The sequence below is a fragment of the Pelophylax lessonae genome, assembly GCF_965119305.1.
Source record: "Pelophylax lessonae genome assembly, chromosome: 6".
NCBI lineage: Eukaryota > Metazoa > Chordata > Amphibia > Anura > Ranidae > Pelophylax > Pelophylax lessonae.
The window spans coordinates 82,796,652-82,824,156 of NC_138773.1; the positions used below are offsets into that span (position 1 = coordinate 82,796,652).

The following is a 27,505-nucleotide window of genomic DNA, read 5'->3' on the forward strand; positions in this document are numbered from 1 at the left end:
AGGTAAATTTATTCAAAATAAAGTGTTGCACTTACATTAGGGATGGAAACATTTGCGGCAGTACAGAAACGATACACCTGACTCGGCTGCAGACCGAGCGGTGTTGGACGTTCGTGGCGGCGCGACACGCCTCCTCTCTAACGACGTTTCTTCCAAACGGGCTTCTGCTGAGATAGGAGGGATTCTTAGTGAAAGTGAAACACAGCTGCCAGTTACAGATACAGTGAAGAGGCATTGTCTGCTCCATATTCTCTGTGCTGATTCCATCTGCCATTTGGTAAGAGGCTAATCCTGCACCATATCACAGGGTGGATTAATTGATTATTTTCTTCTCCCCAACACTATCATCAGAGTTTTCTCTGCCTTCCTAATTCATTCATCTGGTAAGAAGGATAGTGTGGTGGTGGCGGGATCTTCAATCACAGAGCACTGGCAACTTACTTTACCTTTTCAACATTTTGGTGAAGAGTTTTTGTGGACTTTTGAATTCACATCACCATATGAGTTTTTGTATTTAATAAGTCAAGGATCACAACGTTTCATCACTTGTCACTTTTGATTTCTTTTGGACATTTGATTTATTTTATTTACTCACTTGGAATATCACCATATTTAAGATTGTTATTTATCACTGTGTTGATATATTCATTTATTCATTCATTGTTAGCGCACCTATTTTACACACAATTTTCACTAAGGCACAGTTCAGGTTGCAGCTATCATTTATATCAGCGCACCCCTATTTTACACCTGGTATCAGAACAATACCAGCAATGGCATGTGGTAATTGGGCAGTGTGGTCATGTGACTGCACTGGCCAGTAAGAATCGCTTCTTCTGTCTCGGAAAGAAAGAAGTGATCTTCATCACTTCACACCATTGCTGGAATTATTCCGATCTACAGACTCCTTGGGTGTGTACGGGGTAAGAAGTGTATGAATCAGTTAATAGGCAGATGTGGGCAGCAGTGAATTTACTAAAGAGCAAGTAAGTGCAGAGGGATCAGAGGAGCGGGGAGGTTTTTGATAGGTTACATTTACATTTCTGGATGCAAAAGTAGAATTACTGTGAAGAAATGTTTGGGTATTTGGGTTTGAAATTGGGGGTCCTTGCAGATCTCTTCCTGGACTGTATACAGTGCATACAGAAAGTATTCACAGCGCTTCACATTTTCCAAATTTTATGTTACAGCCTTATTCCAAATTCATTCTTTTCTTCAAAATTCTATAAACAGTACTCCATAATGACAATGTGAAAGAAATTTGTTTGAAATCTCTGCAAATTTATTAAAAATAAAAATTGAAAAAAAATCTCTTGTACATAAGTATTCACAGGCTTTGCTCAATACTTTGTTGAAGCACCTTTGGCACCAATTACAGCCTCAAGTCTTTTTGAGTATGATGAAACAAGCTTGGCACACCTATTTTTGGGCAGTTTCTCCCATTCTTCTTTGCAGGACCTCTCAAGCTCCATCAGGTTGGAAGAGGAAGTGTCAGTGCACAGCCATTTTCAGATCTCCCCAGAGAAGTTCATTTGGGTTCAAGTCTGGGCTCTGGCTGGACCACTCGAAGACATTCACAGAGCTGTTCCATAGCAACTTCTTTGTTATCTTAGCTGTGTGCTTAGGGTTGTTCTGTTGGAAGATAAACCTTCACCACAGTCTGAGGTCCAGAGGGTTCTGGAGCAGGTTTTTATCAAGGATGTCTCTTGCTGCATTCATCTTTCCCTCGATCCTGACTAGCCTCCTAGTTCCTGCCTCTGAATAACATCCACACAGCATGATGCTGCCACCACCATGCTTCACTGCAGAGATGTTATTAACCAGGTGATGAGCAATGCCTGTTTTCCTCCAGACATGATGCCTGCCATTCAGACCAAAGAGTTCAATCTTTGTTTCATCAAACCAGAAAATTTTGTTTCTCATATTCTGAGAGGCCTTCAGGTGCCTTTTGACAAACTTCAGGGGGGGGTGTCGTGTGCCTTTTACTGAGGAGTGGCTTTCGTCTGGCCACTCTACCATACTGGCCTGATTGGTGGAGTCTTGCAGAAATGGTTGTTCTTCTGGAAGGTTCTCCTCTCTCCACAGAGAAATACTGGAGCTCTGTCAGAGTGACTATCGGATTCTTGGTCACCTCCCTGACCTGAGTCCTGGTGGTTCCAAACTTCTTCCATTTATGGATGATGGAGGCCACTGTTCTCATTGGGACCTTCGAAGCTGTAGAACATTTTCTGTACCCTTCCCAGATCTGTGCCTCCATACAATCCTGTCTCGGAGGTCTACAGACGACTCCTCAGACTTCATGGCTTGGTTTGTGCTCTGACATGCCCTGTTAGCTGCGGGACCTTATATAGACAGGTATGTGCCTTTCCAAATCATGTCCAATCAACTGAATTTACCACCGCTGGACTCTTATCAAGTTGTAGAAACATCTCAAACATGATCAGTGGGAACAGGATGCACCTGAGCTCAATTTTTAATGGTCATGGCAAAGGCTATGAACACTTATGTACATGTGATTTTTTTTTTTTTTATTTTTTTTAAATTTGCAAAGATTTTCAAACAAACTTCTTTCATGTTGGAGGAATTTTGAGGAAAATAATGAATTTAATCCATTTTGGAATAAGGCTGTAACATAACAAAATGTGGAAAAAGTGAAGCACCGTAAATACTTTCCGGATGCACTGTATACAGATTACTTTTAAAAGAGCCCTTATCCTGAGCTCAGAGCTTAATGATTGTAAAGAAAAAAATGTTTGCTTTTAAAATAGCAAACACGTTATACGTACCTGCTCTGTGCAATGGTATTGCTCAAAGCACCCCCAATCTTCATTTTCTTGGGTCCCCTGCCGGTGCTCCTGGCTTTTTCCCCCTGCTAAGTGCCCCCATAGCGAGCCACTTGCTATGGGGGCTCTCCTGCGGGCTTGCTCCCGAGCCATGTTCTGTTTATGCATTGACACACAGAGTGTGGCTTGGCACTGCCCCTCTCCCTCCTCACTGGCTGTGATTGACAGCAGCAGGAGCCAATGGTTCCCGCTGTTGCATCTAAGCCAGTGAGGAGAGAGAAAGCAGCAATGCTGCTCTCGTGCACATCGCTGTATCAATATCGGGCACAGGTAAGTATATGGGGGGGGGGGGGCTGCAGAGAATGCATTAAGGTAAAAAAAAAAACTTCTGCCTTTAGAACCAGTCTAAATTGTACCTAGCATCAGATTTTGTTTTTTTTTTTTTTTCACGCTAAGTGCAGGCCTGCTGAATATTTTACAGGGTGTAGCACTTAAAGTTATAATTACTGTACCTTTCACAGAGATCACAGTACTTACTTTAACAATTCAGATCTGCTTTTATTTCATAAGGACAGAACCATCTTTGTTCAGGCATCATGCAGGGACAGCATTCACCTCCTGGACCTGGGTTCACACTTTTGCACTGCATTACCACAAGGGCACAGGTCTTTCTTTGCATGTATATGTGCATTGTATTAGGGCAGCCCATTCATTTGAACTGCAGCACCCCTTTGTGCAAAAATCATTTTTTTTGTGCATTGCGGTAACGCGTACTTTACCGCAGCACAACGGTGTAAACCCAGCCTTAGATACAATGCCAGAGAAAGCAATCGTGTAATTCTGGAGCCTATGCAATTCCTGGCTATAGTCACAGATATCTTATACAGATTAGCCCCTTGGTGCAACCTTTCATTTTGTGACTTGTTATTAAGTTACAATGTTGCAATCTGATCACCTGTAAGGTAACTGATGAAAGGCTTCATCATACTTGCAGGAGACTGATGATGTTTTCTTATCCTAGGCAAAAGTGCTTAAATGGAGCTCAAAAAATTCATTTTTTTCCCCAAAAATACCTTTATTGAGTTTTTCATATATGACAAGAAGAAGGGGGGGGGATACAATTGTTGCAGATAGGCACCTCAGGGGAATTAGTATATACAGTATTACACACCTAAAGAAAACAAAAAGCATACTCTTGGCAACACTTGCATAGTGATACAGGATACAAACTACAGTATTATTTAAGTAACATAGATGTATAGTAAGGGAGTAGAAATCATAAAAACAACGGGACCGGGCACTGGAAAAGGGAAGGGAGATTAAGGTAAGTAAGAAGAGAGAGGGGAGAAGAAAACCAACAGAGATAATGCCTGCTGATTTAAAGTAGAACTATAGGCAAACCTTTTTTTTTTTTTTTTCATTTTGGATAGAGTAAGGGAGGGTTATAACCCCTGTCAGATTTTTTTTTTTTTTTTGCCGTCTGTGCCCCATTAAAGTGATTTCCCGTCACTACCTATCCTATAGCCTAACAGGAAGTGAGAGGAAATCCTTGCAAATTAAGGGAATTCCTTGGGGACCCCCAGGTCACCAGAACTAGTGTCCCCATTAAAAGATTTCCCCTCTATTACTTTTCTGGGGACAACCCAAAATTGGGGATTTTCTTTTACTTTCTTTTTCAATGATAATGGTAAACAGGACAAATAGAGAGGGTGAATGTCCCTAACGGGGGCACAGACAGCAGTAAAAACTGACAGGGGTTCTAATTCCTCTCCACTCTATCCAAAACAAAAAAAAAGTTTTGCCTTTAGGTATACTTTAACTTTTCAAGGGTCCTAATGTAGATTGTTGAACACCCAATTCCCCACTTGTGTGCCTAAAACCAGAAGTGGCGTAGAAGCTACACATCAAACATGAGAACAATCCCCCATGGAGGCAAGATGGGATTCTTTTATGCTGCTAGTTAATTTCTGAAGAAATATCAATGCAAGACCTGCCCACTTCTGACTTGTTTCACCTACTGGGCCAAGCTTCGTAAAGGGGCAGAAAAGGGGCATATGCTACCCAACTACGTCATGATAAGCCTACGTTGTTTTGAATAATAACCATCATGTCCTTGTGGTGGTGTATTTGTGCATCCTGTCTTGGGTAATGTGAACCAGTTCTTCCATACTACCTATTTTATCTATGAGGGAGAACCATTCATCTATTGCGGGTACGTAGTTAGATTTCCAGTGGAGCAGCACACACATTCTGGCTACGTTGACTCTATGCATGGCTAGTGACCTAAAATACAAATTAGTAGATAGGGATGTATGGTGCAACAAGTTTCATGAAGGTATAAAGTCTAGGACAGATGTCATCACTCTGGCTATAACCTCATGGACTGTTTCCTAGAGTTTTTGTATAGGCGGGCAGGTCCATCCTATATGTAGCAGGGTACCCTCTGCACAGTTACATCGTCAGCAGACATCAGATTGTAGGAAAGATTTTATGTAAAAGGGACGGGGTTTTATGCCATCTTGTTTTCAGTTTGTACCAACTCTCCTGGACACTGATGGACAAAGGGCCCTTGGTAACTGCTACGTTTTATGTTTCCCCAATCCTTCTCAGTAAATGTGTTCATCAGATCTGCTTCCCAGGCAGCACGTGATAAAGGAATGCTTTTTCATGGTAAATGATAGTTTTTTAATACATTTTATTTTATGTTTATGTATATTGTGGCATGACAGGAATGTATTTATGCAGACTTGTAAAGTTACTGATAGGTCCACTTTAGCTTGACAGCGAAGAAGCATAAAGTTGGTTGCACAATACACTCTCTTCTCAGAATATCTTTTGAGTTAGTGAAGTTATTTGACAACTTGTTTCAGTTACCAGCCTTATAATCTTCTGGCTCTATCCATGGTTTTGTTGTAGGACAGCACTGGATCTGACAGTAAACTTTTACAAGACCCCAGCAAGGAAGAAGAGGATCACGTGACTCTCCTGCAGTCCACATTCAGAGCACATCTGACGCGCACAAAAGTGCTGGGCCAGAGATCGAGGTACATCTCTTACCCGCAACTGAGCATACACAATGGGCGCTTTATCCATTCACTGTTCATCTCTGCAAGTTGTGGCAGCACAGGATGGGATCTGTTCATTATTACTGTGTCTCCTTCTCCTGTCTGCATGTCTTGCATCTGTCATCTGACAGTGTAAAATAAATGCAGGATATCACTGGTAGACAAGAATGAAACTTTTGACATAAGCTAAATCCTTTACACCTACTTGATTTTTTTTTTCATTTAGGACTAAGGTGTCAGAATTTAAATGAGGGTACCTATGTCCTAATCTCTGTATAGAAGAAAATTGGAGGCATAATGGACTTTGATGGTACCATAAACACTGGACATACACTGGAGGTATTAATAAAAAATATAAATTTATTACATCATCATAAAATCATCGGTGAAAAAGGAATACACATAAACAGGTCATATAGAAGTAGATCACATTTGGAAAGGCTCTATGATGATACCACTGATGGACTACTGGAGAGCATCCTAGTGGATTATGCCCAAGATTATTGGGCATAATCCACTAGGATTCTCTCCAGTAGTCCATCCGTGGTATCATCCTAGAGCTTTCCAAATGTGATGTACTTTTAAAATGACTTTATGGTGATATAATACATTTTGTATTTTTTTATTGATACCCCCAATGTATTTCCAGTGTTTATGGTACCATCAAAGTCCATTATGCCTCTTATACACTTTTCTATATGTAAACTTCTCATAATACTGTTTGACTGATGCCAATTCCTGCAGATATTAGCAGGACTGGGCAGCCACTGATACCCCTGGATAGTTGATGTTTCTGGTAGCTGTTTGCCAAGGACACCACTGATCCATACTAGGTGTATACCCATATGATATATGAGTCTGTACACTAAAGAAAGTAGACAAAAAGAAAAACATTTTTTTTTCGAAGATTGAATTGTGCTCCATCATTTTTCACTTCACATCCTCTCTAGCTGGCTTTACATTTTAAAGTAGACCATTATCCAAAACAGGATATTACCCTCATCCTTTTCTTCCCCCCCCCCCCCCAGTTTCTGTCTAAATCGCAGATACTTGCTCCAACTTCTCCATCTCCTTGGCCCATTTCCCCCCCTCCACAGCCTCCTAGGATAGTGTCATACATCCCAGGAGGCTACAGGCCCAGTCTCCCTGTGCCCCCAATCTTGAGAATGCATAGTGGGGATCCGGCTGTAAGTCATCAGGAAGGGACAGCCGGCTCCAGAAGCCAAAAGGGCAGAGCCAAAGATTCAAAGCCCTAAGAAGAATGCGGGGAAGAGATAACTTCTTGGGCTTGTAAGTATTCATTTCCTAAAAGTCAGCAGCTGCAGTATTTGTAATTGCTGAGTTCTAGTTTTCACATAACTAAGTGAAGTTCCTCTGTACAAGAAAAATCCCATGATGGGGGTGTGGTCTAGTTAAAGCCCATGCTGAGACTGTCCTACACCCTTTACAGGGTTTTGCTGTGATGTGACTTTGAGGACTTCCTTTCCCTACTGGATATTTTGAGCTGGGACGAGCTCTGTCCTTGTCGGCACTCCTAGCAGTTTTTCATGCAAGAGGACCTTGTGGAGCCTTGAGCAGCACCTGTAATTTTTGTTGTGGGTAACATTGGAATCCCTCATTCACACTAAACCACGTGGATGGACAAATCTGCAGTGCCAGCACCTGGGACTGTCGGAATACCCGAACAGTTCTTGTATCTGATTGGATGTAGGTGTTGTTTGGCTGACAATTTTCCACCCATTTCCTTCGATAAATGTCAGTTGTTCCATCAATCAGGTGTTAGATCAATTTGGAGTAATTCAACATGAATTAGCTGAAATGCAAGCCATGCATGGTCATCTCAAAGTGATTGTAAAGCTCTTTTTTAATTTTTAAAAAATAAAATAGCAAACATGCTATACATCCCTGCTCTGTGCAGGGGTTTTGCACAGAGCAGCCTCCGTCCTCCTCTTCTGGGTTCCCCCCTGCCGAGTGCCTTCATAGAAAGCTGCATCCTATGTGTTCACTCGTGTGGGCTCGCTCCTGAGCTGCCCTGTCATCTATTGACAGCGCGACACCGCCCCATCTCCCGCTTCTTCGCAGAATTCGATTGACAAATTTGATTGGTTCCCACTGCTGTAAATCTGCCTTGTGAGGAGAGAGAATGCTGCTGGTCCCATGCACAGCGCTGGATCGAAATCGGGCTCAGGTAAGTATAAGGGTAGGATCCTGTGATACATAAGGTTTTTATACCTTAATGCAGAGATCCTCAAACTACGGCCCTCCAGCTGTTGTGGAACTACACATCCCATGAGGCACTGTAAAACTTTGACATTCACAGACATGACTAGGCATGATGGGAATTGTAGTTCCTGAACAACTGGAGGGCCATAGTTTGAAGACCCTTGCCTTAATGCATAAAATGCATAAGGGTAAAATAACTTTTTAGGCTTTAAAACCACTTTAACTCCTGGCTAGAGCCAAGTTGACAACCAACCAGAAGGGTGCATGACAAAGAAAAAGAAACCTATGCTTATAGCATCTGTCTGGCTTTCTTTAGCCTCAATACTTTGAGTCACTGACCCCGAATTATTCATTCAGTAGATAAATTCAGAGTAAAATCAGAACTCCTGGTTAGTTCCAGGTCAGTTTTTTTGCAAACTATTGAAAAAAACATAACCAGCAACTATCATTTAAAAAGAAGAGGTCACTAGAAACATTCATACTTCTGTAAGTACAGTTAGCTTTTCCTTTTAAAGCCCCTCACAGATGATTATGAGATTTGCCTGCCTGCAAAGATTTGCTCTGGCAAGTATCTCTGACAGTTGCTTCTGACATTTTAAATGGTTATTCCTTCTTTCCTTTTTAATATAAAATGAATACAAATGTGTTGCAAGGAATTATCTGACATGCTGGAATATCTCCTGAGGCGTCTACCCATACTAATCCCATTCATCAAAATCCATAAGATGTTTTTCCATTAGGTGTCAGATGTAGAGATAGATTGCATCTTGTATTGTTAAACTCAATGAAAACATTTTTTGTCCCTACCATAAGTGTAACTAACTATACATTTTCTTTTGTGTTAGACCCAGTGACATGAAAGGCAGAGAGAGTCCAATCAGGAACTCTCCCAGAGAAAACACAAGATCTCCGGGATCCAGGAAACCGTCCATTCAAAACGCCCAATATTTGTTAGGTAAAATGTTAATGGCTTATGTCTCTACTTTCCCAATCATACAAGGGAATAGAGAAGGTGCTGCACATAGGTGTTGTATCTTGGAGATATAAAAACTCAAACTAAGCACAGTGGCTTAGGCTTGCCATACCACGGGTTACAGGAAAGGAATTTGCACGATTCCCCCATCAGCACTGACAGGGGAATCCCTCATGCTGAGCAATTGTCTGCTCCCGATAGGGTGGGGCGGGCGGGAGTAGCCATCCCCGCCGGGAAAAGACAGTGATTACTGCAGGCAGGCTGGTTGTACTCCGGTTGATCGATCAACTTGGTACATTTAGCCAGGGGAGGGCTGGCAGCCTTAGGCCTGGGGGGCAAGTCCAGTCAAGTGCCTCATTGAACCATCTAATCAGCTCACCATCCATTCCCATCTGGATTTATAACGGATATTGATGTTATGAAGCAAGACAAACATGATACAATGTGGTAACATAATTTAATGTTAATAGCTGCAAAGGAGGTTTAACAAAAATACATGACATTACGGCAGGCAGGGCCTAGGAAGCTCCTGTCGGGCGGAGATCACTCTGCCTAACAGGGAAGTGACTGTGCTACTATTGTGCCGTCCGGGTGCAGGAGCGTACTCTGCACACTCATACCGCTCCGCTGCAGCTCTGCAAATATTACATTGTGTAGCGGCAACCAGCAGCTGTATACAGTGCCTGGCCCCTACATTAATCCAGCTCTGAGTGTGGCCTTTTTACCTGGCATCAGAGTGGCCCAGGGGGCGATTGCCACCCTGCCCCCCTTCCCAGCCCTCCCCTGCATTTAGCCTACTCATTAGTGGTTTGAATCTTGGCCAATTAACCACTTCAATACCGGGCACTTCCCCCCCCCCCCCTTCCTGCCCAGGCCAATTTTCAGCTTTTAGCGATGTTGCATTTTGAATGACAATTGCGCGGTCATGCAACACTGTACCTAAACCAAATTTATGTCATTTTTTTCCCACAAATAGAGCTTTCTTTTGGTGGTTTTGATCACTACAAGGTTTTTTCTTTTTTGCTAAACAAATAAAAAAAGAACGAAAAGTTTGAAAAAAAAAAAGTTTTTTTTGTTTGTTATACAATTTTGTAAATAGATACGTTTTTTCCTGCACTGATGGGGTGGCACTGATATGCGGCACTGATAGGTAGCACTGATGGGCACTGATAGGTAGCACTGATATGCAGCATTGGTGGGCACTGATGGGCGGCACTGATAGGCTGCACTGCTGGGCACTGATAGGCGGCACTGCTGGGCATGGATAGGTGGCACTAATGGGCAATGATGGGCACTGGTGGGCAGCACTGATAGGGAGGGCACTGGTGGGCAGCACTGATGGGGAGGGCACTGGTGGGCTCCCTGAGCCCTGATTGCCATCTCGGGTGGGCATCCCTGGGGTCATGGGTGGGCATCCCTGGGGTCATGGGTGGGCATCCATGGTGGTTCTAGTGGCACCCCCCCCAAGGGTCTGCACTGGTAATCAATGATCTGATTACCAGTCCAGACCCCCCCCCCCCCCCCACTGTCAGGCACAAACTAAGGAAAGTCGATCAATGGATTTTCCTGTGTACTATGTGACCAGCTGTGATTGGACACGGCTGGTCACATGGTAAAGAGCCTACATCAGTAGGCTCTTTACCGAGATCGGAGATGCGGTGTGTCAGAGTGACACGCCGCATCACCAATCGCCATATCATATGATGTCAGGATAATGCAACTACCTTCCCGAAGTCATTTGCCTATAGGGCGGGCAGGAAGTGGTTAAGCAACAATTCAAACAGTGTATGGCGAGCCTTAGTGGTTAGCATTTCTTCCTTGCAACACTAGGTTTCTTGGTTGTAATCCCAACCAGGATACTACCTGCATGGAGTTTGCATGTTCCTTCCAATGCTTGCAGGAGTTTTCATTGGGTACTCTGATTTCCTCCCACACTCTAATGACATGCTGGTAGGTTAACCTCTTGGCGCTGGCTGGACGCAAATATGCAGCTTTTTGGCAGGTGGGTCTTGGCACAGAGCGGCTTCATATTTGCGTGCATTAGTGCAAATACAGCTGTGCCGAGAGCCCGCGCCCTGCGCTCTCCCAGCACAGTTACTGGCGGCTAATGAAAAGCTCTTGATCGCTACTTGCATTCGGGAGTTTTCCAATCATGTGACCGCCATGACACCCAATCATGGTGGTCACATGATCATAAACCCCACCTCCCGGCATCCTAAACCCCTTAAAGGGCCGGGAGGCACCAGCTCCAAAGGGTTAATTGTCTCCTGTCTAAATTGCCCCTAGTATGTGTATGTATATACACCTGGGGTAGGAACCTAAGCTCATTGTGATTGTAAGCTCGTTGAGGACAAGGACTGACTTGAATGTACAATATGTAAATTGTTAGTGCTATATACAGTAAATAACTCTTCTAATTTAAATAGAAAAAAAAAAACACTGATGGTTCCCACGCTTCTTCGAGTTTTAGAATCCTGAAAGAATGTAAACTTCCCCATCTCCTCTTTAGTCCTGTTTCAGTATTGGTTAGATGCCTGTTTTCAAGGGGACCTATGCTTTGCATACACAAGGAAAAAGCAACAAGTTTAAAGTGGAACTTCACTCACTTAATCAACATTTTAGGATTTTTAATACTCCTGCTGCTAGCATTAGTAAATAGATAGTAAAGTATATCATATTTACTTGTTTTGAACTTTTTTTTTTACAATTTTTTAGTTACTTCCTGGTTTCTATGCCTAGGCAAATGATCCCATACATCCCAGGAGTCTTCAGGAGAGGAGGAGGGGTTTTCTCAGCTAAGCACACTCTCCTGTTTGCATACTTGAGCTAAGGGTGGGAAGTAAATGCTGCATGAATCATTTGCCCTTACTTAAGATGGCCACAGCCAGAAATGCTAGGGGGTGTTTTTCAAAGTGATTTCTCACCAAATTAAAGCATGGAGGGATGGGGGAGTTTGCTTTGAATATTAAAAATTAATTAAATCGTGTTTTTAGTTGTTGGTACTCAGATGCAGTGAAGGTCCACTTTAAATTAAAGCGATAGTAAAGCTTCCATTTTTTAAACTAAAATAATAAACATGTTATACTTACCTGCTCTGTGCACTTGTATTGTGCAGAGCAGCCCTGCCCCTTCTGTCCCAGAATTTGATTGACAGCATCGAAAGCTAAAAAGGGGGGAAGCTTCTGGCACAGAAGTTTTTAGTTTACTTGCATAGAATAGTACAAGAAAATGGCTCAATGTATGGCCAGCCTAAAGCTTTTGAACCGCTTTAAACAATTGCCAACCGCGCTATAGCCGAAAGACGGCTACAGCTAAAAGATGGCTCCCAGTTCTGGAAGGGCGTCTACTGATGTCTTCCCAGAACCCTGCCCCCTGAACACCCTTTGTGCTGTGCATTGGGCGCGCTGTGTGATCGCTGTGTGCTTTGGGCAAGACTGATCACAGATCGAGGTAAAGAGCCAATCACATCGGCCCTTTACCATGTGATCACCTGTGTCCACTCACAGCTCCTTACATGTTAACAAATGTTAGTTATCTGCATTTCCTTTCCTCAGTGCTGTGACTGTGTGAGGAAAGGAAAGTCAATAACCGGCTATCCTGTGACAGGGGACATTTACACTGATAATCAGTGTCCTGATTATCAGTGAAGCCCCATTAGTGCAGCATATCGGTGCCCATCAGTGCAGCCTCATCAGTGCACATCATTGAAGAAGAAAAATTCCTTATTTGCAGAATTTTATAACAAACAAAATTTCCAGCCTTTTTTGTTTAGCAAAAAATAAAAACCCCAGTGTTGATTAAATACCACCAAAAGAAAGTTCTATTTGTCAAACAAAAATGCTAAAATGGTCATTCTGTGTACATTGTTGCATGAACACGCAATTGTTATTCAAAGTGCAACAGCGCTAAAAACTTAAAATTAGTCTGGTCAGTAAGGGAGGTGAAAGTGCCCAGTAGGCAAGTGGTTAAATTGGCCATCTCCAGCAGCATTTATTTATTAGTTTTTCTTTGCTACAATTACATTGTAAGGCAAACTGCCCGCTGTCGGCTATTGTTGGCTCCACACAGCATTGTTTGGGCAAATTCAGCCAGCTTTTAGTTGCAGAAATGACTAAGCGGAGGAATGCAACAGTTTGTATTGAAAACCACAGAATTATCCAAATGGTTGGTAGAATCCCTTAGCCCTCGTTCACACCAGTGCGACTTGTCATGGGATTTGACAGGTCCAAATTGCATGACAAGTCGCACCCTATTGTCGGCAATGGGACTGTTCAAATCAGTGCAACGCCAGCTTTGTGGTGCCGCACCAATTTGAAAAAAGTTCCTGCATTTTTTTTTTTGCAATTTCAGGTGCGACCTGCATAGATTTTCACTGACCTGCGGCTTTAAAATTGTGCGATTTCAAGTGAAGTTGCACGATTTTAAAGCCACATTTAGTGTGAATGAGGGCTTAGGGAGTTTTTCTGCTTTTGGGGAAGGAGGGCTGTTTTTGGCTAGATCCTTGGAGGGCAGTTATTTTATGTGTGGTGAATCACAGCGGGTGCCACGTCCTAAATCCAGAAGCAGGCATCAAAATACAGGTAAGCCCCTTTGTCTGTGTGGGCCACCCATCCGCAGTACATTGCCAGCGTTCCACAAGTGGTTAAAGAATGTCTAAGCGCCTTCACTTGGAAAGATTCACCGGTATATACTGCATATTTACTTGCAGCCACACTGTAGTTTCACCTTGGGTATAACATCAGTCTGTGGCACAATAAATGTTAATGGAGATTTTCGGCTAAAGTACATCTTGGCATTAATTGTGTGCAAGATTGGGTGAGCCTGAGTGAGAAAGGAGGATCCTTCATAGTAGTAGTTGCCAATGGTGAGAGTTAGGAACAGATAGGGGCTTGTGGCTGTAACTTATAAATATATATATATATATATATATATATATATATAATATATATATATAACACGTTCTAGATTTCAAGTTGCAGACTGGGAAATCCAGATGTGCTTCTAAACAGCGGTAAATGAAACTTGATCTCACACACATTACTGTTAGTGGATGTGCTTTATTACTATGGAGAAAGATCTGAGAGGTTCCAGTCTTCCATCCGCTTATTTATTTGCCTACCTAATGTGCGTTTAGGACACTAATATTACAAAAAAGCACAAAACATTTTTCTTCTTCTTACAGACAGTGACAGCGGTGAAGAGGCAGTTGAAGAGTATATTGAGGAGCTGGCATCTGAAGAGGAAGATGACATCGCTACTAAGAGACCGCCCTCTCGTGGTTTATTATCAAAACTGCATTCAGGTAAATGACTCTCTGCCACAGCACTTAAAGTGATTGTAAAGTCTTGTGTCTTTTTTTGTCTTTAAATAACAAACATGTTATGCTTCTCTCCTCTGTGCAGTTGGTTTTGCACAGAGCAGCCTGGATCCTCCTCTTCTCGGGTCCCTCTTCGTTGCCCGTGGCCCCTCCCACCTGTCGAGTGCCCCCACAATAAGCAGCTTACTATGGGGGCACCCGAGCCGAGCTGCAGCTCCGTGTGTCCATTCAGACGGCCGAGGGACTCGCTGGACAGAGATGGGGCTCAGGTACGTATTAGGGGGTGCTGGGGAGGCTGCTACTCACAGAAGGCTTTTTATCCTAATGCATAGAATACATTAGGATAAAAAACCTTCTGACTTTACAACTGTTTTAAAGTGGTTCTACAGGTTGAAGGTTTTTTTTTACCTTCATATCTTCTGTGTGTAGCGGCCCCCCAAATCCTTCCCTAAGCTCCTTCCGATCCAGCGATGTTCATGATAGTCTCGGCTGTCCTAGGACTTTCTCTCCTCGTTGGCAGCAGTGTAAATCAAAGTCAGTGAGCCAATGAGACGAGAGTGGGGGGCGGAGCCGAGCCAAGGCTCTGTGTGTCTTATGGACGCATAGAGCAGTGGCTCAGGAGCGAGCAAGCAGCGGTGCCCCCAGAGCAACCAGGCTATCTCTGGGGGCACTACTCCAGTGGGAGGAGCCAGGAGCTCCGGCAGGGGACCTGAAAAGAAGAGAATCAGACGGCACAGAGCAGGTAGGTATAATGTGTTTGTTTACGTAAAAAAACAAAAACAAAGCCACTTTTAAAGTATAACTGTGACTAGTCTTTTTTTTTTTTTTTTTTTTTTCAACAAGTTCTTTATTGTAATAAATCAAAGCAAAAACTATACAACTTTGTACAATACACATCTTGAAATTTTAAGGAATGAGTAAACCAAACTAATTTACATATATCAAACAAGGGTTCATATAGAGGAACCTGTACTGCAATTAAAGGAAGCCGAGGAACACAATACAAGTAGACTGATATCTGTCATTTTGTACATACTACTAATAATATGCATTACTAATACGTCCCCTCCCTAGGGAAGGAAAGGAAACAGAGGAAACACAAAGAATGAAAACAAACAGCTGTACCACTCCCTGAAATTAGAACGATCTCTTATGTGGCTTTATTCAGATGGCATGCACGTCTCTGGGGCCTGAACCCACCTATCCCATATCTTATTATACTTGGATACACTTCCTCTATGGGAGTAGATCAGTTTTTTATAGGGCAAGGTTACATTGATCTCCCGGAGCCAGTCCTGTATAGATGGAGGTGAATCTCTCATCCAGCGGCGGGCCAAACACTTCCTAGCGAGAAACAGTGTCTCATGCAAAAACAGTGTGGTATATTTATCTATATTAATATCAGGGGGTATTCCTAGTAAACAGAATTTCGGAACCAGGGTCAAAGGAGACCCCATGGTATCATGTAGAAATCTAACCACCTGCTCCCAAAAGCCCTGGACCTCGGTACATGTCCAGAGCAAATGGTAAAAGGTGCCACGCTCCACCCTGCACATGGGACACTGGCCAGTAGCCTCGCTACTATAGGTAGCCACCACAGCCGGTGTCAGGTAGGCTCTATGTAGAATATATAATTGAGTCAGGCGATCCGAGAGTTTCGGAGAAACCAATTTGCAGTTATCTAAGGCTTCCCCCCATTCCTTATCCTCAAGCGTCCCGATATCTCCCTCCCATTTAGTCTTGATGGCATACGCCAAGACCGTTGATTCTGGCAAAAGGAGTGCATTATACATATATGAAATAAGTTGTTTAGATTCAAAGCCCATTACCACCTCCAAGACTGGGATTACGGTCAATTCTTGAATAGGACGGGGAAATTGAACTGCAAAAGCGTGCCTAAGCTGCAGGTACCTAAAATACATATGGTTAGGGAGATCGTGTTGCCCTTTTAACTCATCAAAAGATTGGAGTTCACCATTGGTAAGTATATCAACCAAATAGGAAATTCCATAGTGGGCCCACACATGTGCATCCAGAATAGAGGCACACTCACGGAGACTGGTATTATGCCACAGCGGCGTATATGCATGTAGCGAGGGTATATCCAATTTGGTTGACACCACCTCCCATATTCGCCTATACTGATATAACATAGAGGTCTTATCCCCCCGGGTTTCAGCCCCCCGTACGCCCACCAGAATCAAGGATAGGGGTTCAACTAATGCATGGGCCCATGCAGGGGCTAGAAGGGCCAGGAATCTCTCCCTATCAAAACTATGAAGATGAAAGAAGTGGGATAACTGTGATGCCAGGTAATATAAATTAAAATCTGGGAGAGCCATACCACCCAGGTCAACGGGACTCTTAAGCTTCCGCCATGCCAACTTATGTCTACTGGATCCCCAAATAAAGGGCTTAAGTATAGCTTCTATCTGAAGAAAAAACTTAAGGGGAAGGTAAATTGGAGAATGCCACAAAATATACAAAAACTTAGGTAGTAACACCATTTTTACGAGGTTAATCCGGCCGCAAACCCCCAGCGGAAGACGCGCCCATATCTGTGTCTTAGCTTTTAACAATGTAAACAAGGGTTGTATGTTGTTCTGTATATAATCCACTGAAGATTTAGTCACCTGGATCCCTAAATATTTAATACAATTCACTACCTGCAAAGGGAAAAGTGGGTTTACAGGGAAGGGGGAAATATTATCTATGGGGAGAATTTGAGATTTGTCCCAATTGATTTGTAATCCAGAAAATCGGCCAAACTGTTTAATAAGGGAAAGGGCTACCGAGAGAGATGAATCTGGGTCAGCCAGGTACAACAGGGTATCATCTGCATACATACTAATTTTTTCTTCTAATCTTCCCACCCGGAGACCATGTATATCAGAGTGCGACCGGATCGCTATCGCAAGTGGCTCTGCTACCAGCGCATACAAAAGGGGCGAAAGGGGACAACCTTGCCTAGTACCCCTAGCAAGAGAAAACCCCTCCGATGTCCTCCCATTAGCCAGTACTTTAGCCACCGGTGCCTGGTAGAGAATCCGTACCCACCGGATGAAATTGGGGCCAAAGCCATATCCCTCCAGGCATCTCCAGAGAAAACCCCATTCTACTGAGTCAAATGCCCTTGCTGTGTCTAAGGACACCACAACTCTTGAGCCAATGTTGTCATGAGCAGCCTGTAAATTCATAAAGAGACGCCTCAAGTTGAATGAGGTGTTCCTGCCTGGCATAAAACCCGACTGGTCCGCATGAACAAGAGAAAGAATGACCTTACTGAGGCGAATAGACAGGATTTTAGCCAGAATCTTAACGTCAACTTGTAACAAAGAAATTGGGCGATAAGAGGTGGGTTGATGGGGATCTTTACCTGGTTTAGGAATAAGAACAATTAAAGCTTCCCGCATAGTAGGGGGCAGTATGTAGGATTCAAATGCGCATTCAAACATAGACAACAAGTGTGGCACCAATACCTCAGAGTATGTGGAATAAAATTCTATGGGCATTCCATCTGTTCCCGGGGACTTAGACCTGGGAATTCTAGCCATAGCCTCAATAATCTCTTCCTGCGACAGCGGGGCCTCGAGAAGCTCCAGCTGCTCGACCGACAATTGGGGAAGAACATCCGGGGACATATACAGGGAAATCGGAGAGTCATCGGCCGGGGCTGTAGAAGTGTAAAGGTCGCGGAAAAAATCCCGAAATCGGTCAGCCACTAACCCAGGGTCGGTTACAGGAGGTCCCATTGGAGGATGAAGAGTGATCACTACCGGAGGCCTATCGTTGCAATGTACTAGATAGGCCAAAAGTTTACCCGCCCGTTCTCCATGCTCATACAACTTTTGTTTTTGAAAAAAAAGTGTCCTACGGGCTTTTTCATACTCCAGCTGCTCAACTACCCTTGTCATTAATTTTAATTGATCCGCACCAGTGGGTGTCGGGTCAGCTGTATACGCAGCTTCTGCAGAGGCCAAGGTTCCAATCGCCTCGGTATGCGCCTGAGCAGAAGTTGCTTTAATAGAATTAATGGTGGTCATTAATGTCGATCTAGCATGAAGCTTAAAGGTCTCCCACACTACCAAGGGGGAGGCCGAGCCGACGTTATCGGCAAAAAATTGTTGCCACCTAGCGGCCAAGTCTATCTCCTCAGGGATGAGGGGGAGCCAAAACGGGTTTAATCGCCAGGCTGGCCGAATTCGTTCACTATGAATCCGGAGCGTAACCCAATAGGGACAATGATCTGAAAGACTGCGGGCTGAAAAGCCTGCATCCAAAAGTCTGGGGAGTAAAAAGGGGGATATAAAAATAAAGTCGATACGAGACATAGAATTATGAGAGGCAGAAAAATAGGAGTACGCCCTTAATGACGGGTTACAAACCCTCCAAGTGTCCAGCAAATTAAATTCCTCCATCAACCGTGCAAACCTAGTTGTCAATGTCTGGGGCTGTGTGGCTCCGGGAGCAAGTAACCTATCCAAACTGGGGTTCAAGGTGTTGTTGAAATCCCCTAACCAGATCGCTGGTATCCGTGGATGCAACACCATGAAGTCCAGGCCCTCATGCAGTATAGAAGCCGAAAACGGTGGAGGAACATAAAAGGCTAATAACAAATAAGGCTCACCATACAGCAGTACATCTAAAAACACATATCTGCCCTGCGAATCTACTAAGGACCCCCGGAGCTCAAAATGCACTGCTTTGGCAACCAAGACTGCCACACCACGGGAATGAGAAGTGTACATGGAATGGAACGTCCATCCCAACCAAGGGCGCTTCAGCGCCCTTTGAAGAGTACCTTCTAGATGGGTCTCAAGTAAAACTATAACGTCTGCCCTATGGCGTTTTAAGGCATCAAAAACAGCTGACCTCTTAAGTCTATCCCTCATGCCCCGAACATTCCAAGTAAGGAGTTTAAGGTGCGCCATGGAGATGGATCAGCATAATATCATGCAGGAGCTCCGTGGGTTCCGTTCGGTTCTGATATCTAGGGAAATACATACTAAAAATGAAAAAAACAGAATATATATCAGTAAAAGACATGAAAAAATATATAATTTCACTCGGCAAGAAGGGGGAAAGATAACACAGTAAAAAAATATTGCAGTACTCATTCCTTGATACATAAAAAGAAAAAACATATAGCGACAATAAAGACATCCCAACCACCCACCCCGCCCCGCTCCTACTCCAACTAGTGCGGGCTCTTGATCCAAGAAAGAAAACTCCATCCACCCTATCAACCCGTGAAAAACCCAGGAGAAAAAAGAAAAAAAACACACACACAGAAAAAAAAAACAAATGGAAGGGATCAAATACAAAAACGTGTGAGAGATATCCCTTCTGTCCCGCAGGGCGGTAGCAGAGGGATGGTTGGTGCATGTGCCTAACATAGGCAATCATATGGCGAAACTTCGCTGGTTAACAGAACATGTATCTAGGACAGAAAGTGAGAGACTTCAATGACTCCGCCAAAAAAAAAAAAAAAAAGGAAAACATTTTTTACCCTCCTTTCCCTTTCCTTTTTTTTTCCCCTCCTCCCCTCCTTTTTTCCTTATTTTAACCCCCCCCCCCCCCACCATGGACGAAATACCCCAAAAAAAAAAAAAAAAAAAAAAAAAAAAAAGGAAGGAAAAAAAAAAAAAAAAAAAAGGGGAAACATCCATAGGGGGGGGGGGGGGGGGAGGTACCAGCCACCCCACCGAAGGACCCGGGTGATACCTGACCATCTCAGGTTCTATCTATCATGTCTACAAAAATAAGAATCTGGGTGGTCTCGAGAAAAAAAAAAAAAAGAAAAAAAAATAAGCAAATGTATCTTCCAGCCAAGGAGAGGAGAGAACAATCCAATAGTTTAGAAACTCAGAGATTCAGAAGATCCAACCAGGATCCAGCACGACAGGGGAGATGAGGCATGAGGCAGCCCTAACCCCGCGCCTCGAGATGTTCCAACCAGGAAATAACTGCCTCCGGATCATCGAAGAAGTGTACTCTGTCTTCGCCCTCCACACGGAGGCGGGCAGGGAATAACATGGCATACTTAATGTTCTTTATGCGGAGCCTGCGTTTTGCCTCTATAAAGGTTTTGCGTTTTTTCTGGACATCCGCCGAGAAATCCGGGAAAATTGCAAGCCTGCTATTCCCAAAGGGGATATTGCCCTTCTCCCTGGTGAGACGCAGCACAGCGTCCCTATCTCTAAAATTTAATAGTTTGGCTATGAAAGTGCGAGGGGGGGCCCCCTGCGGCGGTGGTCTGCCGAATAGGCGGTGGGCTCTCTCCACTGCAAAGGTCGAGGAAAAAGCCGCACGGCCATAGGTGTTAATCAGGAGTTGCTCAAGAAAATCTGATGGATGGGCCCCCTCTGCTCCCTCAGGCAATCCGATCATCCGAATATTACATCTTCGCAGTCGGTTCTCCATATCATCCTGTTTAATCATTAACTGAGTAACTTGGAGCTGGAGACGGTCTAAGGAGTTTTGCAGAGGTGGGAGGGAATCCTCCACAGCACTGATCCGCTGCTCAGCCTCGGTCACTCTCTCCCTCACCTTCTGGAGATCCTGTCTGATCAGGGAGATATCGGCTTTCACCTCCTCGATCTTACTAGTTAGTGAAGCCTGACATTGAGAAATAGCCTCCAGCACCTTAGCTGTCTCAGCGCCCATGGCGCTCGTCTCCGGTCCTGCCTGAGCGCCATCTGGAGCGGGGAGATCCTTGTCCGTGCGGCGATATTTCTCAAGTTTGGCGGCTGTATCTGTCTGCTTCTTCGGCGGAGACATACTGCAGACAGTCCGGTTTCAGGTGCGAGGATGTCGGGGAGGCTATTAAGAATCTCCAAGTGCAGGATTTACAAGGTAAGGAGTGTGTGTATCGGCGGAGCTGCTCTCACTCACGTCCTATCCCATGCTGCTCCAGGCCACGCCCCAACTGTGACTAGTCTTAAAGGGTAACTCCACTTTCGAGGGAAAAAAATAATAATATAGCATATACAATTGCAACACAAGTCATGTTGTAATTTAATTTTATTAAAAATTATCTTTCCTTTTCAATCTGCAGTGCTGTAATGTTTTGCAAAATGCAATGCATTATGACAACCTGAAGGAGTCCTGTACACAGATGGCACAGAACACCCCCACATATGTAATTTCCTGCTTGTGTGATTGTCCTACTGATTTTCCTAGAAGTCTGCACTAAGATACAAATTAGATTGTGAGCATCACATGCAACGAAAATTTTATTTTTTGTGAGATACTCCCAAAGGGAAATCGCATCTAAATGGATGCAGACCCTGCCATGTTACTCATTAGAGCCCTGAAGATGCAGTAGCAGACTGATTATTACCAAACGACTGGCATACAGATTCACTTTGCACGTGGACACAGACAAACAATCTGCAACAAAGTTTGTTAAAATCCCTGCAATGTACATAGATCACCCAGAGGGCAATATTTTTTTTCACAACAAAAGTGAAGGTACTCTTTAAGGTACTTAGAGATGAACTCTGTGATAATTAAAGAAATGACCCTTGCAGTGGAGCCCCCTGCACTGCAAGGGTAAAATGCGAAATAAGTCTAAGGGTAGAGGAATAAGGTGTAATACTTACCCTATTCCTCACTCCAGAAGATTTTGTTGCTCTCCACTTCTCTATGATGCCCCAGGTTGTTGGTGGGTCCTGGCTATTCTCACATACTATGCAGGACTATTGGTTCTGCTTTGTACTTGATAACTTCATTGTGCAGTCAGCAGCCAGAGCACCTTAGAGAAGAATGGTCTTAGGAGTCCGTTCACATCTTGGCGTCCTGGATCGCGGGCAGAATCACAGAGATTCTGCCTGCAATTCCAAATCGTTGGATGCCCGTGCGATGCTCGTCACTTCCAATTGCACCCCAAACACGGCACCATTTTTACAGTGTTTATCGCCCGACGAATCGCGGTAAAATCACGCAAACAGAATTGCGGGACACCTGTCGCCCAAAAGAAGTTCAAGAACTTCTTTTGGGCGACAGGCGTCCCAAGATTCTGTTTGCACAATTTTTTACTGTGATTCGTCGGGTAACAATCGCCGCAAAAATCGCACTGCGTTTGGGCTGCCATTGGAAGTGATGAGGATCGCACGGGCGCCCGGAGATTTGACGTGATTTGGGATCGAGGGCAGAATTGCGTCAATTCTGCCCACGATCCGGGACACCAAGATGTGAACGGAGCCTAAAGCATGGAGGAAACTTACAGCAGGTAATTATAATAACTCATTTATTTAGACTTATACTTAATGAGAATGGGAGGAGGTGCTGGTTGTGTCCACTGCAAAGGTTTTTTTTTTTTACCTGGAATAGGGTTTTAACATACCTTAAACAAGCAAGATCCTCAAAAAAATATGCGAGCTGTCCCATTAAATAAACATATGATCAATGCATATATAAAATAAAAAACACTGCAAACAAACAATGTGCAAAATAAGCAAACTCTATAGACCTTGAATATCTCCTAATGGTAAAGTGCAAATGAACAATGTGCAAATAAATAGTAATATGGACTTTGAATGTCATGTATGCAAAATTAGGAGCAAAACTGAACAATTATTAAAACATCAAATAATAGTCCTTTGAAGTGAAGGTGCTCAATGTGCAATGTAATTCCAAAGTGCTGAAGTGCTCAAATCTTTAAAAGAAGATGGCTGCTTACCTAACAGAGTGGATCCTGAATTACAGGGATCACATAGACATGTTATCCATCCAGCAATTGGTGACACCCATAACAGAATTGCATACAGAAAGTTACTCCACATATACTCAAGTCACATAGGATCAGCTCTTGAATCATCCTTAGAACGCTCACCATCAAATCATGTATAGAAAGCAAGCAGGGAGGGGCTCATAGCATAATACAGCAAGTAAAGTTCATTAAAAATTATAATATCCACTCGCATTTAAGCATTGAACAGCAAGCTCCACAATAAAACACGCCGACCGCGGGTATCTCATACCCCGCCGACATGCAGTGATGTCACACACTCCTTTCGACGCGTTTCCCCAAAACTGGCGTCATCTGGGATTGGAGGGTTAAGACCTTTCCTCTGTAGCTGCAGCACTTGTGGAGCAATTCATTTTCAAAAATCACAAGGTATTAGTAAAGGTGTTCAAGTCAGCTGTCAGCACTTTTCTCCCTCCTTCTCTTCCTGTGCAATGACTTTGAGTTTACATTACAGATTATAAGACTGTCACTGCTGGTGGGGGGGGGGGGGGGGGGGGACAAAAGATTTACAGAGAGAACATTAAAGTGAATGTTGTTTTTTCTCAGAACTTCAAGGATTAAAGTACAGTATATCTAAACCCAAGAAAAAAAATATAAAATATTGCAGCCCATAGATGTGATGGGTATATTGCTTTTCTTTTTTAAACACTAAAGTATATTTTCTGAAAGTACATAAAAACATCAGCTTGCCAGAATTGTAGTTTCCTTGTCATTTACTGTGACCTATAATCTCAAGCTTTTCCATCTCAGATCCACCAACCCCCCATATGTAATAGGGGTGAGGAGAGAGGGAGGTGTTAGTAGTCCGAATTGAGAGAGCAGCCTAGGGGTGATGAACCTGCTCCTCCACAGATTCAGTACAGTGAGGGAGTGCGTTACTGGCAGGATCACCAGGTGAAAATAGGGAAGAAAAAACCTGAAAAAAACTAAAGCAAACTATTGCAGCCCCCACATTTGAAGACTAGTAAGCTGCAATATATTAGATGTTCATTTTTGTTTGTTTTTTTACACTTTAATTACTTCATCTTGCCTATAGCTAGAGAAGTCAGGGATGACTTGTTTTAAAGCATTTTACTGTTGTTAAAGTGATTTTAGAGCTTCAATTTTTTTTTTTGTTATTATTAATATAATAAACATGTCCTACTTACCAGTTCTCTGCAATGGTACTTACTGCACAGAGCAGCTCTGGTCCTCTTCTTCTTTGGTCCCTCACTGGCACTCCTGGTGCCTCCTCTTTGGCGAGTGTTTCCATTTAAAGCCACTTTCTAGGGGGGCACTCATGTGGGCTCGCTCCTGAGCCGTCCTCTCTGCTTCTTTAGACATAGACAGAACGGATCAGTCCCACTACCCACTCCTTCGCTTTCTCACAGGATTTGATTGACAGCAGCAGGAGCCAATGGCTCCTGCTGCTACCAACCTGCCCAGTGCGGTTGGAGAGAGCCAAGAGAGCTGCTGCTCTAATGCACAATGCTGGATTAAGATGTGGCTCAGGAAAGTATATGGGGGACTGGGGGGATCCTGCAGCACAGAAAGTTTTCTACCTTAATGCATAGAATACATTGAGGTAAAAAACCTTACAGCTTTAGAACCACTTTAAGAATATGTAGATGTTGAACTTCCATAGCCCATCCACAGTTCTTCTTTCAAGTATCACTGCATGTTGCATTATACATTTGTACTCTTCCCTGCAACCTTTGATTGAATTTCAGTATTTGTTATGTTACCTTTCCTAAGAGTAAAATCAGCTTCCAGCTCTATGCCTGGTCCCATGCTTGCATCCATCGTTTCTGTAAACCAGCTATTTCTGGCCACCACTAGAGGGCCTTTTTAGGTGACAGAAGACCTGCTGCACATTAAAGCATAACTCTGGGTGATCTCTGTACATTACAAGGATTTTAACAAACTTTGTTGCAGATTCCTACCATTTGTTATTCTGAAGAAATCACTGTTTGTTCCTCCGTGCCTCTGTGCTGAGTTGGTCTAATGGGAGTGGTTTCATAATTATCTATCAGCTGTGGCAGCTGCAGGGCTCTAATGAGGGAAGCTGCTGGGCCTGCATCCCTTTAGACGTGTTCCTATTGGGAGTATCTCACCAAAAATGACATTTTTGTTGCAGGGGATGCCAGAAATCTGACTTGTAACTTAGGCAGACTTCTGGGAAAATTGATGAGCCAATCGCACAAGCAGGAAATGTTTCTGGGGTGTGGTCAGTATACATTCTGGGTACAGAACAGCTCCAGGTAGCCATATTGCATTGCATTTTCAGAAAATTAAAACAGCTACAGATTGAAAAGGAAAGGGAAAATTTTTATAACATTCAACTACAATATGATTTGTGTCGCAATTGTATACGCTATATTGTTTTTTCTTTATTTTCTATTTTTTTTCCCCCCACGAAAGTGGAGTTACCCTTTAAAGTTATTCTACTATAGATTAAATTCCTTTAATTTTCCTAATTTCAGGGAAGGTGCGACAACCCATCGAAGAGGTGCAGTCTGACGATTCTGATGACATCATTGTGTCTCCATCACGGCCAACAAGAAGGAAAGACTCAGGCTTTTAAAATAGCTGCACTCGCCCATACAGTGCCTTCAAGACTTCATTTTTTTTTATATAGATCATGTTTTATTTATTTAAATTAGTTTTGTGAGGGACAAAAATCCACAGATATACAAGTTTTCAATTTATTCCTAAATGTTCCCAGATTTGTAAAGAGAATTGGTAACAGTTGGAACTCTTATGAATCATTCAGTTTGATGCAAGCTATTACATTTTCTTATATACAGGCGGTCCCCGGGTTACAAACATCCGACTTACAAACAACTCCTACTTACAAACAAAGGGAGACAACAGGAAGTGGGGAGAAATCTCCCCCTAGGAAGGGAAATTCACTCCTGTAAGAGTTCTCATGGGAAAAAGGTGTCTCCACTGAAGCTTTATCATCAATCCTTGTTTCCACAACAACCCAAAATTTACAAAATCCAATTGTCATGGGGACAGAAAGTTAGGTGACATCTTCTGAACAGGGGTACAGACAGCAAAATGAATGGTTCAGGGGTGTTAACCCATCCCTAGGCTATCCAAAAAAACATAAAAATAGTTATTTTGGCTGGAACTACACTTAAAAAATGTACCTGTCCTGGCTTACAAACAAATTTGACTTAAAGCGGAGTTTCGCCTCCCCCTCCACCCCCTCCAAAAATTTAAAGTCAGCAGCTACATATACTGTAGCTGCTGACTTTTAATATTAGGACACTTACCTGTCCTGGAGTCCAGCGATGTCTGCACCGCAGCCGATGTTTTCATTGGCTGTCGGGTGCTGCCGCCACCATTTCCGGTAAGGGAACTTGGCAGTGAAGCCTTGTGACTTCATGGGCAGGTCCCTACTGCGCAAGCGCGATGTGCATTCGGATTGGCCTGACGGGGGGGGGGGGGGAGGAGGAGGGGGCCAAACTTCCGAGGGACAGCGCCGCTGCGCCGTCTCCAGAAAGTGGGGAAGAGTACCTGTCAAAAACGGGTACCTGTTCCCCCCATGAAAGGTACCAAATGTGACACCGGAGGGGGGGGAGGAAGCAAAAGAGCTGAAGTTCCACTTTTGGGTGGAACTCCCCTTTTAAAAACAGGCCATATCTTGTTTGTGGCCTGGGGACCGCATGTACTTGACTATATACTGTAGATCTAAATACTATCTATCTATCTATCTATCTATCTATCTATCTATCTATCTATATATATATATATATATATATATATATATATATATATATATATATATATATATATATATATATATAATGCACACACTTTTATTTAAATGAGCAACAGCTTTTCTAAAAGTATTTGGCCCAACTGAAGGCTGGGGAATTGGCCCCTAGAGTCCATTTAAAGTGGACATATCAAATGTTATTGCTGTGTTAACAGATTTGCTGGGATAGACTAAAATAATTATAAAAAGAGTAAACTTCTTATCCTTTCTGTAGAAAATGTTGCTCTAAGCTCTCTTCACTGCTGTTGAAATGTCTGAAAATCGAGGTATTTGGTTAAGTGAGCTCTGCTGATGGGCAGGGTGTGCCAGTCTGAACATTGTTCCTGTGCTTTATCACACATCAGATGAACAGGTAGGTGTCTAGGCCTTCCAATATGTGATCAGCACTGATGGAAACCTGGAGCAGCATTTTCTTCAGTACACATGAGCATTTCAGCCCTATTACTTTTCATGTAACCACCAAGCAAGATTTATTACCATAGCTTTAGCTTTATATTAAAATGTAACTCCAGGAATGTTTTTTTAAAAGCGAACATTAGTCCAGATTGGTTACATGTAAACTTCATATGTCACATCCAGAGGGCCACTAGAGATGCAGAAATTCACTATAGTAGCTTGTGCTACAT

At 43.3% G+C, this 27,505-nt stretch overlaps 1 protein-coding gene across 1 annotated transcript in view; it reads left to right on the forward strand.

Moving 5' to 3' along the window:
* Positions 1-25,889, forward strand: part of IQCE (IQ motif containing E) — a 114,228-nt gene extending 88,339 nt beyond the window's left edge. Inside the window, exons 21-24 of the mRNA XM_082260643.1 lie at positions 5,700-5,827; positions 8,917-9,026; positions 14,227-14,346; positions 25,576-25,889. Of these exons, the coding sequence (XP_082116769.1) occupies positions 5,700-5,827; positions 8,917-9,026; positions 14,227-14,346; positions 25,576-25,676 (459 nt within the window). The 3' untranslated portion in view covers positions 25,677-25,889. The remainder of the gene's footprint in view (positions 1-5,699; positions 5,828-8,916; positions 9,027-14,226; positions 14,347-25,575) is intronic.
* The last annotated feature ends 1,616 nt before the right edge of the window (positions 25,890-27,505 follow it).